Source organism: Schistocerca cancellata, chromosome 8, assembly GCF_023864275.1.
Source record: "Schistocerca cancellata isolate TAMUIC-IGC-003103 chromosome 8, iqSchCanc2.1, whole genome shotgun sequence".
NCBI lineage: Eukaryota > Metazoa > Arthropoda > Insecta > Orthoptera > Acrididae > Schistocerca > Schistocerca cancellata.
Genome location: NC_064633.1, coordinates 335,548,569 through 335,562,873, shown reverse-complemented (window position 1 = coordinate 335,562,873; position 14,305 = coordinate 335,548,569). Strand labels below are relative to the sequence as shown.

Here is a 14,305-nt window from a genome sequence, read left to right as displayed (position 1 = left end):
TGCTTCTCGTCTGACTGGCCTCCTTTTGTATTGGCAGACTCGCCTACCGTGACATCTAGTGGTCAGTCCCGCTTTATATAGTTGTATCTGCATACTTTTGATAAGATAGTGTGGAGATTCGATTTCGCGCGCAAAAAGAATGCAACAGTATGACAACAGTCCCACCCTCTAATCGCTGAGTTAACTGGTAGTTCTGGCGTTAGGAACTTGCTTATTCTGTATAAGAAATATTAGTAAATAATAATAGTGATGCTGTAACTGTTGGTTGGTAATATTTACTGACAAAATGCAACCTAACGCTAGATTGAGTACTTACGGCTATCTTGTGTGGCCGTTTTTTTTAGTACGGTTGGTTGGTTGGGTTGGGGAAGGAGACCAGACAGCGTGGTCATCGGTCTCATCGGATTAGGGAAGGAGTGGGAAGGAAGACGGCCGTGCCCTTTCAGAGGAACCATCCCGGCATTTGCCTGGAGTGATTTAGGGAAATCGCGGAAAACCTAAATCAGGATGGCCGGACGCGGGATTGAACCGTCGTCCTCCCGAATGCGAGTCCAGTGTCTAACCACTGCGCCACCTCGCTCGGTTTTTTTTAGTACGACTTAAAAAGAGAGAGAGATTATTAATTGATCACCGATGCGTCGGTTCTCGATTGTGTTCAGGAGACGTACGCATTGATTACGCGAAGGAGTTTTCGTAATTGACCTTTTGACGCGGAATGTCTTCACGCAATCACAATCTTCGATGAAAATGCCTAAGGGACCTATTTGAATATAAAAATGAAAATGAAAGCAAATTAGTGGAATTTCGTAAGAGAAAGATTAACAGATCGGAAGTTGAACACATTAGTGGTCTCCCAAACACAATCGAGACACCGCGATAAAGAGCTAACCTGTAACAAAGCTCATATACAATTTGAACATCATTTTCGGTTAGTGAAAGAAAAGAATAAGAAGAAACTTACTGCATCGTAAAATATTGATATATTTTGAACAAATTGGCTTTAAACTTCCAGACATTGGCAAATACACAATAAATGCATGACTTACATCTGATATTTCTTTTGTACATGGCACAGTCCAATAATCGCTGCTTTGTCAGTGCGTTCCTTCTTAAAAATTAAATGTCGTTGCGTGTGCAAGTACATTGTATCCTCACCCGAGTTACCGAAATGTTTATTCGTCGTTCCACATAGGTTTCACACAAAATAAAAATACAACTTGTAGCAATGCTATGTAGTACGTCTTAACATGTGGGCGACCAAAAGTACAAGGGATAATGAAGTCTCTAGAATATTTCTTAACAAAAGATAGATTGTCCTTTCTTCTGTTTCGCAGCTTCTTCCTGTCAAGCGCTGCGGCAATGATTTGAAATATCTGCGGCCAGCGGGTCATAGTGTTTATTTAGAGTATTTCAACACTGGACGCGGGTCTTGGTATAGGCGCACATTAAAGAACTATTTCGTCTTTTTACTCTCGCGCTGTGATGCTTAGCATCTTTACGAACTACAGCTCGTTAGCTGTCCTTTTCTTTTATGACAAATATCTCATAGGCAAAGTATCTGAAATCCAATAATATTACATAGTTTGTATATGTACTTAATCTCTCTCAGTTGTCATCCATATTTCAGTTTATCTAACAGTAATATATGGAAGCACTATAACTTGATTGTTTCTGTGTGTTTCAGAGCCTGAATCGTTTTTGCTTAGTCTCATCATTCTGTACACAGCGTACGCCCTATCGTGTCTGGGCCTAATTTACGGCGCATACAAGGTAATGATTTTGTTATTATGGCTGCAATATTTAGTAGAAGTTATGCAATTTGCAGTTACAATGGGTCTTTTGCGTCTTTTTATGTATCCAGTACGTTTCTTACTGAAGCATCCTATTTTGAATGACAACATTTTAAATTTCAGCTATGTATCTGTTTCAGTGGTTCATCTGGCCGTTATCCAAAAAGAAAACTTTTGAACAAACCAATATAAAAGTCATCTTTTATCCTATCAGTAGGTTATTAGTTTCGTTGCCATCAAATGTATATATAAAACAACACGATCTACATCTTCAACTGATGATTTCAAATGCAGAGATTCAAGGAGTTTGCATAATAACTGTGACAGAAAAAAAAATCTGAGCTACAGACTCGAATAATGATTATGCGCCATAGATCAAGTGGTGAATGAGACTGTCATCCACTGCGAGCTCCCATTTTTAAGAAAATTAGATGTTAACAATTTCTTCTTTTTCAGAAATATTCTCCTTTCTATTGCCAGACTGCGTTTTTATCCTCTCTACTTCGGTTATCATCAGTTGTTTTGCCACCGAAATACCAAAACTCGTCTACCACTCTCACTGTCTCAGTTCCTAATCTGATTCCCACGGCATCGTCTGATTTGATTTGACCGTATTCCACTACCGTGGTCCTAGCAACAGATAGTCTACTACCACTTAAAATAAAAGCAGTTTTTAAATATTGATCTATGGGAATGAAATGAAATAAGATGGAATGACTTCAGCACAAACTGTTCAGACTTACTTAACTTGCATTTTAAGGAATATGCAGTGACAAATGAAAATTAGTGCCATACTAGGATTGGCAGGCGAATTTCTTACTTATCGCAAGCAGTTGCAATAACTTGCCTCTTACACAATATTTTCACCTAGTTCACCTTTACTGTAGGCGCTTCTCATATACTTCAAAACTAAAAAAAAAAAAAAAAAAAAAAACGAATTAATCATCCGACTGAAACAGAAATTAATAGATGTGATTTACTTTACAATTTTAGAAAAAATTGATAATTTAATCAAGAGAAAGAGCTTCACAAATTGAGAAAGTCAGTAGCGCATTGATATACCCCTGACCGTTATGCAAAGAGGTATTTGGCTTGGCACTGGTTGATAGAGTAGTTGGATGTCCTGGTAAGGGATGTCGTGAAAAATTCTGCCCAACCGAGCGTTAGACCATCAAAATCATAAGGGCCCCACTCATAATGCTACCAACGTCCTTAATTGGGGAGCGATCTGGCGACCTTTTTGGCCAAGGCAGGGTTTTGATACCATGAAGACAAGCAGTAGAAACTCTCGCCATGTGTGGGCGGGCATTGTCTCGCTGAAACATGTAACCATGGTGGCTTTTGATAATGGGCAACAAAACAAGGCGTAGAATATCGTCAACGTACCGCTGTGCTGTAAGAGCGCTGCGGTAGACCAAAGGGCTCCTGCTATGAAATGAAATGGCACCCCGGACCATCACTCCTGGTTGTTGGGCCATATGGTGGACGAGAGTCAGGTTGGTATTGCACTGTTGTCCAGAGCATCTCCATACGCGTCTTCGCTGGTCGTCGGGATTCATTCCGAAGCGGCGGGATTCATCACTGAAGACAGTTCTACTCTGGTCAATGGAATTTCATTCCAGGACGAAGATGTGACTGGAGACGTCCCAAATAGTGGTGGGATCTGACTGTCACCCTCCATACGGTCCGACAACCAGGACTGAAAGTCTGGAGTGCCATACCAGGACCCCATTGGTTGCCATCAGGGGCACCCTTCCAGCACAATATTCTATGCCCCATTTTGTTGCCCATGGCAAGTCACCCTGGGCTTACATTTCAGCAATATAAAGTCCGCTCGCACACGACGAGAGTTTCTACTGTTTGTCTTCGTGCTTGCCAAACCCTACCTTGGCCAGTGAGTTTGCTGGATTTCTCCCCAAATGAGAACGTTCGGAGCATTATGGGCAGGACCCTCCATCCAGCTCGGGATTTTGATGATCTAACGTGCCAATTGGAGAGAATTTCACACTATATCCCTCAGGAGGACATCCAACAATTCCGTCAACTTAATGCCATACCGAACAACCGCTTGCATAACGGCCAGAGGTGGACCAAAGCGTTACTCTCTTGCTTAGTTTGTGAAGATCTTTCTCTTGAAAAAAATCATCCACCTTTCCCTGTAATGTTTTTTTTTCCTCTTTATCGTAGAGTGCAGTTCAGCTAATTTTCTCCTTCTGGAGATGGACTGACCAAAGTTGTAATCGAAACAAGCGGCTATCGGAACACATATACCAGTGACAATGACCGTTTGAGATAGGCCTAGACTGTGCATGCAATGATTAAGGCGATTGCTTCCAACAAGCAGGAGATCTAGATTGGAATCCCAGTCTGTCAAAGGTTTTAAATTATCTCCACATTCATAGTACGTACTAACTTGTAAAATGTCGTGGCCAATACGTTATCATGTCAGCATTAAAACGGTGCATACCACATTGTAAGAGTTGTGTATCACTTGAGCTGATACTTGTTTCCTTTCAGTGTAACCTGAAACTGATGTACCCGTTCGTGGCGCTGGATTTGGGACGGTTGGTGTCCATGTCCGTGGTCTTCGTGATGGCGATGACGGTGCTCAAGGCGAACGTCTACAACTTGGGCATCCTCATTGGTTGCAGTGTCGCGGGCGGCTTCATCCTATGTGAGTTGCTGCTCGTGCCCTTCTCGGATTCTAAAAACACCCTTCTGAATCTGAGTTGTCCAAAGATTCCTACAATACGAATAAAGAAGTGTATAGATATGTGTTTGGGTACGCATGCACCAGGAGTTTTAGGTTTCTTATGTGTGTTTTTGCGTAGAAATTCTTGATGGGAAGCGGTTGCCCTTCTGGATAGATTACTTATCATCGTTATGGACAAAAATGTTAGGGTTTATGGACAAAAAAAAGTTAGGGTTCACTCGTGTCCTCATAATTCCATCAGATTTTGACCTTCTATCTCTGTAACAGGTGTACGATTTAAATGAATGGCAAACGTGTCATATTTCGATTTTGCAGCCTAAATCGAATAAGACTTCCTTTACTTTTCATTATCCAATGCGAGGAAGGATGAATAGCACTAATGCACTGACATCGTGCAAGCTTTTCATCTACCACTGCTGCAAGTGAGAGAAAAAGAAAAATCCGACGTTGACTCAATATTCGACGTCAAGAAGCGTCTTCGAACAGGACGTTGCAGCTACAGTACTTTATTACTGGCGTCAATATGTTGTAGAGTTTATCAGTGGTGTTTGTCTCACTTGTTATGACCGTGCTCTTTTGGAGGGATGACTCCACAAGATACGGGAATGTGACCAGTACGTCGATGGCACTTGGACGACAACAGATGCTCGGAGACCCATTCGATACAGCTCTATACTGTCGTTTACTGTGCAAAATACAAAATCGCCGAATAGTATTTGACGTGTGTTGTAACTGTATTGAAGCCTTCCTAGCAAAGCTAAACCAACACTTCATTCTCGGTGAAGGGAAATCATTAGATGTGAAAGTGTACTTAGATATCATGTGAAAATAATTTTCGATGGTATATGCGAATCACTTGATGGATAATAAATTCAGTGACATGGTTTATAGACAATATTGTTATATACAAGGAGTTCCAAATTTTTTGTTCAAAATCTTGTAGGTGGTAGAGTACCCTAAGCTGATTACTCTTGAAACAAGGAACCTATATTCAGAAATGCATATTCAGTTTTTTATTGACATAATCTTATTACAACTCATAGCAACAACCTGAGCTCACAGTGATAACTACCAGTCTCCTTGCATGAATAACAACAGCACCAAAGATTTCTGCACTCTCTCATCTGTCGTTTCTTGCACGATACATGCAGTTAGGACCTTGCTATACAATTCCTCTTGAGTTTCTACTGAGATTTCGTACAGCTGCTACTTCACGTAATACAATTTGAAGAAAAAAATAAGACCCAGTGATCACAGCAGTAGTGGACAAGACCTCCGCTTCCAATCCAGCGATGAGGTTAGCTGTAAGTGGAGTGGTGCGCCTTCGTGTTCAAACAACGTCCTCTCTCGGGTGGCAAGAGATACAACCTCCAACAGCTGTGGCAGCACCTCTCGGATAAACACCAGCTAAAGTGCGCTATGGAAATGGGGTGGCGGTAAATAGAGTCCTGTTACTTGAAATTGTTCAGTTCTGGCCTCCAAGATAGACTTTCATCACTCTTCACATGTCTGATGCAGCAGTTTAAAACACCATCGCAATTGGAAGAGCTCACACCTATAATTCAAACTATATAAAATAATCCGTTTAAGAACTTGTCTAGAGTTTAAAAATCATTGGTCTGAACATGATGTTTATGGATGTGTACTGTATTAGTTCCATATCGCTCATGTAGTAATAGGTACTTAGAACTGGATGCAATCAGACATGGTGTACCATAGTGTTACATTTTCATCATTCTGTTGTTTTCAATATTCATGAATGATCTACTATTTCGCAGAAGGTACAAATTTTATCCTTTATCTAGATAATATTGGTATAGAAATGAAAAGCGCATCAGCCTCACTGATAAGGTAGCTAATGCAATATTTGAAAGCATAAACACATGGTTCACAGTAGATGAATTAACATCAAATTTTGACAGGATGAGGTGCAAAAATTGCAGCACTTCTCATAAACATCTGCAAGTTATGAAAATAGTATATTCAAGCAGTGAAATACAGAAGTGGATAGTATTAAGTTTTTTAGCAATACATATGGAACCAACCTTAACTGGAAAAAAATCGCCATCGTAAAATAAATGAAATGCTTTGTTTCAGTGACAGAACACAGGTTTACTGCTATATGTGAGTTCAGAGTGAGGGAACTAGTTTGTTCTACAAATTTACATTGAATAATGAGTTATGAAATCTCTTTGAGTAAACTCAAATTACAAACATGATATTTTGAGAATACAAAAGGTCTCATAAGAATTATATCCGCTGTTAGATCTATGACATTCTGCACAGGTCATCTCAATAAGCTTGGTATTTTGACAACCAAAGTATGTGCGAAGTATGACAGTAATACTCTAACACAAGACAATCTCTAAAAAGTCTCCAAAGGTTTAATATAAGTGAAGAAATGAGTCAGATACATGGGTGTACAGATACATGCATTCAGAAGCTTGCCAGAGCTTAATAACTATAATTAACTGGTAATGTCAGCTGAAATTTTCTACCAGACCAGGACTTAAATCCACATTTCTTTAGCATAAGCTTCCACCTCAACCATTTTTCTATGAAATATCTTTTTAATTCACATGAGACTTTCACATAGAAACTAACAATGGCATTTATAAAATAAACAATCCCTAATAGCATCATAAAGAACTAATTTATGAAATACATTGTATTAACTCTGAATAGAGAAAAGAAAAAAAATAAGAAAAATAAACACTGAAAAAACACTTCGTGAATAAATGATTATCTTCTTATGCTGCTTCCTATCTATGTGTTCCCATGCTATGCATTTCCTTTGATTGTATTTGTTTTGTCCCACAAATATACATTCCAATGTATTGTATTACAAACTTTATGAAATTTTGAAACTATTGTTATGCCTCTCATACTATTGATAACATAGGCTTCTGTAATATGTAATCAGTAGCCCTCTCACGCTAGAAGACTGCCGATTACACGTTATGGAAGCTCATCTGACACTCCAACAACTTAAGAGATACTTTGAATAGAGGAAAGAAAAAAAAACATTAAAAAACACTTCTTCAATAAATGAGTTTCTCCTTATGTGCTTCCTATCTTTGTGTTCTCATCTTATGTCTTTCTTCTGATTGTATTTGCTTCATCCCATGAATATACATTCCCATCTATGGCATTACAAATGTTATGAAATTTTGAAACTATTTTTGTATCTCTCATGTCACTGAAGTGTCAGATTAAGTACGATAACATGTAATTGGTAGTCTTCTAAAACTAGAGAACTACCGATTACATATTATGGAAGTTCATCTTACACTCCAATAACATGAGAGATACAAAAATAGTTTCAAAATTTCACAATATTCATAATAACATAGATGGGATTTTATATTCATGGAATGATACAAATATAATGAGAGGAAAAACATAATATTAGAAGAAAAATCCAGGAAACAATATAAGGAGAAAATCATTTGCTGACGAATTGTTTCTTCATCATTTCTTTTTCAGTTTTTCTTTTTTCTATTCAGAATGAATACAATGTATATCGTAAATTAGTTTCTTATGATGACGTTCAATTTTTTTTTATAAATACCATTGTTAGTTTCTGTGTGAATCGGTCAGTTGAATCATAAATAAATCTTCTATAAAATGCCTGATATGTTGTTGTGTGATATGTACAATGCCCCATCAACCATGTCTTGCTGTTATTTTGCAACTCTAGGAATCATTGGGTTCTAGGTGCGACTCATGATAAATAGTCTCCATTACTTTACATTTAACCTGCAGTCATTTTGCCTTGGTTTCCTTGCACTTCCCATTTATTTAATTCCTAAGTGACTCATATTGCTATATTCCTGTCTTCCCCTGAACATTTTAGTACTTCCTTCTTTCTTCAATCAGCTTTAATGTTTGTTCTGTTATACAAAGTTTCCTTGCAGTTTCCCTCCATTTAGCTATATTTCTCTGTCCAACCTCCATGAATGTCATTTTCAGAAATGACTATTCCTCTTTAACAGACGTGCTTGCTTGTTGTGGTATTTAATATCGCAATATCTATAGCCTTAAGAACTTCAAGTGCATCTCAGGACTTCACTATCCCAAATCTTAACACGTTGAGTCTTCCAGACGATCCTCTGCAACTTCAATCTGATCTACATCATTACTAAATTGAGATACAGGTCTATATATGCTCTTGGGTACACCTTACAATCCAATTTCTGAGTCCAGAATCTCTATCTCACCATGACGTAATCCAGCTGGAATAGTGTCTCTGGGCCTTTTCTAAGTATACCTCCTCTGCCCGGAATTTTTGAACACTGCATTTGATACTACTAACTGATATTTATTTCAGAATTTAGTCTTTCTCGTCTCATTCCTATTATTAAGAAAATATTCTCCCATGATTCCTTCTTCTATTTGTTTCCCTAATATCATGTCTCAGTCCCCCATCTCTCTTTATATACTTATTTATCCAGTCAGTAGCCTCATATACTTCCTTTCTCTTCGTCCTCTGCTTGTGTCATCGACATGTACACCAGAAGATGATAAGACGTGATATAAAACATATTCCAAAATTTTATGACAGACTGATAACAGCGACATAGGCATGCATCGACGACCCTTTGTAAAAATGGGATGGAACTTAAACGTTTTTCCAATCACTTGAACTCTTCATTGCTGCATGACATACGACAGATAGTTGCTAGAAGATGAGCAGGTTCATCCCCACATGTTTATAGAATCGTGTAGGCTTATCATTAGTACCGGTACCAGCAGTCTTTGCTCTGTCCCACATTCCTGCGACGACTGAAAGAAAGAATTGCAGTACAATCTTCTTCAGTAAAACAGTATAAGAATAATGAATTTAATGTTTCAGTATTCTCTTTGTCATCCTCTGTATCACTACCAGCTGGTCACTGAATCGCTCTAACCAAATCATTTGTTAAGTGACTAACACTAATGTAAATCGTTGTATTTACTATATACTGCTTGTTCTACAAAGATACGGGCATGCAGCCTCATCCAATAACTTTCCTGTGCGAATATTTCGGCTGAGAACCGTAGAACAGTCTTCTGATCCGGAAAATCGACGATACAGCCTTAACGCCTGCCTGATGAACACTTTGCACTTAACTTCCTGGCAGATTAAAACTGTGTGCCCGACCGAGACTCGAACTCGGACCTTTGCCTTTTGCGGGCAAGCTTCTGCAGAGCAGGAGAGCTTCTGCAAAGTTTGGAAGGTAGGAGACGAGATACTGGCAGAAGTGAAGCTGTGAGGACCGGCCGTGAGTCGTGCTTCGGTAGCTCAGATGGTAGAGCACTTGCTCGCGAAAGGTAAAGGTCCGAGTTCGAGTCTCGGTCGGGCATACAGTTTTAATCTGCCAGGAAGTTTCATATCAGCGCACACTCCACTGCAGAGTGAAAATCTCATTCTGGAAACTTTGCACTTAAGTTGTGCCAGCGGCCAAAATCTCACAATGGACTTTCGTTTATCAAGCAGACAACACAAACCATTCAAGAATGCTCTGTATAGCATCGACGCTACACTTTGAAAAATCAGCAGTTGCCAAACATTGCATTGAGACAGTCCACTCCAGGGATTACGAAAATGTGTGTGTCCTGGAACAAGAGTCTCAGAAGGAAAGTTTTAGATATGTGGACTTCTATAGTAAATACAAGTATAATAAATACAAGTAAATACGAGTATACAAATACAAGTAAATACAAGTATTTCTAAAATAGGTCGGATCCACCCAGCAGCAAACAACAGCCACTCTCGTCGTTGGTGTGAAAGAATAACAAGTGCTATGTAAGACAGGTGTACACAAGATCCCCTTCTCACAATGGACTTTCGTTTATCAAGCAGACAACACAAAACATTCAAGAATGCTCTGTAGAGCATCGACGCTACACTCTGAAAAATCAGCAGTTGCCAAACATTGCATTGAGACAGTCCATTCCAGGAATTATGAAAATGTCAAGATTCTAACATTATCTGCCTGGGGCCTGGTATTAAGAAATCCATTGGGAAGTGTCTGATGAAGGATATACTTAATTGTGATGGCGATTTTAACATGGATAAAACTTTTATCTGGCACTCGAAACAGACAGCTCTTAAACACAGTGTCACAATACCCCTCCCCCTATTGTATAATGTTTATAAGCTAGAACATGTTACATGGTGTGGTTTGTCACGGCCGAGTCGGCAGTATACCTTTCTGCCACCCAAGTAGCATTTCTGCTGCTTTGATGGTCTGTGTCTGCAGTTGTGATAGCGCGAGTGATGTGTTTGCAAGGCAGGTGGGAGAGCAGCACCATCTTCTTATGGCTCAGAAGATAGCTGACGGTCCTCAATCAAAATGTCAGAAGAGAAGAATTAAGGGATATGTCTGCATTTGTGGTATTTTATAGAACAATACTAATGTAGATTGTGTATAGATGGTAGGCCAGAGAGAAAGTGAGTGTGATTAAAGACTGAGAGTTGCTAGTGTGCCATGTTGTTGTTGCAGTGTACCTCTTCTACCTGTGGTTCTGCACAGTCAGCATGTGCCAGGTGGTGCGTGACCTGGAGCATGCACGTGCTGAAGAGTCTACTCTACAACTGCAGAAGCAGCCGCTCTCTGGGCCGTACAGCAAGTATGCATCTACTGGTATTGGCATGTATGGGGACAGCTATGGTGCTTTTGCCAGACCTGTCTACTAAAACCACTGCTTCCCCATTTTCCAGAAGCCAACACAAGACGTATATTGAGAAATAGTCCTTTCATAATGTTGCCAATTTTAATGCTGAGCTTCAATTCAGATGAAGATGGTCAGTTTGGTAAATTAAGAAAGATGTTTCTAAGTGTACAAAATAGTTTTATAAATGTAATTACTTCGTTTTAGTTTTGTAGCAGCAGATGTACAATGAAGAGTATATAATAAATTTCCACGAAAGATAAACTAAATTAAGTGTGATAGTTTGATCTACAAGTACATTCTGTCCTTGTACAACAAAATGTATCGAAGTTTACCACTGTTGTAGCCTTAGATGAGATTTTAGAACATTTTTTCCCAAACATATAGATACAGAACTTTATGGTTATACGTAAATCCTGAACAGAAATTTCGGTTTCTATTGATGTGAACACTTGGTGGGGCATTAATATTAAAGTTGTATCATATCTGACTCTCTATTGGATTTTAAATTTGGAAAGAAGCTAGAGATCTTCTTCAGAAAATAGCTACATAATTTGTGTTCACTAAAAGTATCTGTAATAACACTTACACCTGTTTTCATACTGATAATGTGTTTATGGATCTTAAAATGCAGCAATCAGTATTTAGTTCATCATTCACACACTCATCATACTTCATACATTTAATCTCAGTATGTAGCCATACTCTGAAATATTTTGTTTCTAGACTCCTTCCTGCTGGTCGATTGATATAAAACAATGTGGTTTTAGAACTTTTTATGAAAATATTGTATGTTTATTCAGATACGCTTGTGTTTGTTATTAACTTTTATGTTCAGATTTTTAAGTCCTCCATGACAGATTACAGGCTATTGTGTAGCCGTTCTTGTCTCCCAGTTATGTAGAATTCATTAACAAATCATGACTACACTTTACAATATTGAGGCTATCCTTACTTAGTCATAGTTCATTAAGGCACAGGAGGTAATGAATATGACTCATGAGGCACTGGTAGAAGTGAAACTATCAGGACATCATGTGGGTAATGCAATGTCAGCTCAGGGAGTAGTGCAAAAGGCAAAAGATCCTGAGTTTGTCTCAGTCCACCTCACAGTTTTGATCTGCCAGGACGGTTCACATTAGCACACAGTCTGCTGCAGAGGAAAAAGCTCATTCTGGAATCTGACCCATTACCAGATCATGATTGCTTACAACATTTGACAGTACTTCCTTGATAGGATTTTGCTGGTTCCTTTGCATGTATGATGTGTGAACCTCATTCACATAACTTTTTTCTGCTTTGAAGAAATGAATTAGTACGGCTGTATGAAAAGCTTCTTACACCATAATGTTATAATACTGTAGTGAGAAACTGTGTGATCATTATTTTTAAAAAAGTATCTAATGAAGCTAAGTGTATTTGCATTAGCTGTTCAGTATCAATGGCATGAAATAATGTTATTATCTATACATTTTTATAAGTATGTTCATTCCTTAATTGTAAACCCAAGCTGTGATTTAGATAATATACTGATCTTACCAACGTTTTACTAATATTGTTCTGAAAAAGTTGAATATAACATTGGGAATCTAATTTTATTCATATTACCTATTGAGAATTTTTGTGACACAATAAAAATACTTATTTATAAGGCAAAACTATTTGTGACTGTTATAATGTTGTCATATTTTGGGGATATTTCTTCAAAATTAATATAGAGGTTCCATCATCAATTAATGACTGTTAATATCTCATTTCTTGTAGTAACAATCTTACCACAAACTGATCTGGTCCATGTTCCCATTTCATGTTTAATCGACAGAGGATTTTGTATGATTAGTTTTAGGCACCCATTAGCAATGTTAGCAAGTTGTAGTTGCTGATTGACAGCTTCCATTCTTCATGAACTTGATTGCCAGTCATTTTTTGATTGAGTTGGTGGGATCTCCATGAGAACATTAGACTACAACATTTTGCTTTAGATCCAAAATAAATTTACTTCCAATAACAATATTCAGTTTCATTCACAGAGATGGGTTTTAGCTGTTTTTAACACTTCAAATAAGTTATTATTCTTAATTAAATCAGAAAGTGATGGAATTTTTTTATGAATGTTATGTTTTGGTGTTTCTAATTATATGTTTATATGTAGATTTTACTCTTTTTTGTGAAATCAGATGTATCAATATAGATTGTCTAAGAAATCAATGTAACCCTTTAATTTTTGTTTGAAACAGAGGTTCATAGTATTCAGAGACAGTTATTTGTTTTTGCCACTTCAAATCGTGAAAGTTTGGTATGATTCCCAGAGTTAACTATCATGTCAGTCTATAAAAAAGGTATTGACAAATTTTCTACAGTGGAGTGTATCACTGCACTTTTTTCCTTAACCTCTAACTGAAACATCTCTTATTCGGTAGTTAGACAGAACTTCGGTCTCCTACACCGTTAGGACTTTTATACTACACTTTTTTCCCCCTGTTTCACTTTTCTGTTGTTCTAGATCGTTATTATCGGTCTTTCAGGTATTAATAAACATAATACTAATTTTTTAAACTATAACCTTTGTTATATTATCAACAAATACAAAATTATTGCTAGAAAGAACTTCAATCTGCAGTATTTGGTTGTTTACATTTCACTCGTTTAGAAATTGTTTGTTTTTACATTATGACAATTACATGTAAAGACATTAAATACCCACAAGTAATGCAACAACAAAATTTAAGGTTTATTTTCATGGCACAAGTTTTGCACACTTTTCGTGTACACTCCAAGCATGTTAGCTCTTCGCAAAAAATACACTTGTGTGCAGTTTTCCTCTTTTTTGATATGGACGAAATCGATAAGTTTCTCTTTTTTCAAGCTTGTCCGTTGGACATGACGTGTCATCAACTCGAACTAAAAATGTATTGCGTTGGCTAACGATTTGTTTTTCTTCTTCTGCCTCTTCCTCTTCAAATGAATTAATATTTCATAGCTCTTTAGGCAAGTTGGAGGTTGCCAGTCGAGATTTCACGAAATCGTGGACCAAATATAGAAAAATTCTTTTCAGGAAATCAAAACGTGATATGGTTTTTGTTTCTTGAAAAGTCCCTAAAGAATACTTGTGTTTGATCCAGCCATAGCCACCCCATGGTAAAAA

At 37.8% G+C, this 14,305-nt stretch overlaps 1 protein-coding gene across 1 annotated transcript in view; it reads left to right on the top strand.

Annotated features, from left to right (window-relative positions):
* Positions 1-13,228, top strand: part of LOC126094875 (uncharacterized) — a 112,564-nt gene extending 99,336 nt beyond the window's left edge. The window contains exons 4-6 of the mRNA XM_049909506.1: positions 1,685-1,770; positions 4,308-4,464; positions 10,992-13,228. Coding sequence (XP_049765463.1) covers positions 1,685-1,770; positions 4,308-4,464; positions 10,992-11,185 — 437 coding nt within the window. The 3' untranslated portion in view covers positions 11,186-13,228. The remainder of the gene's footprint in view (positions 1-1,684; positions 1,771-4,307; positions 4,465-10,991) is intronic.
* Positions 13,229-14,305: the final 1,077 nt, after the last annotated feature.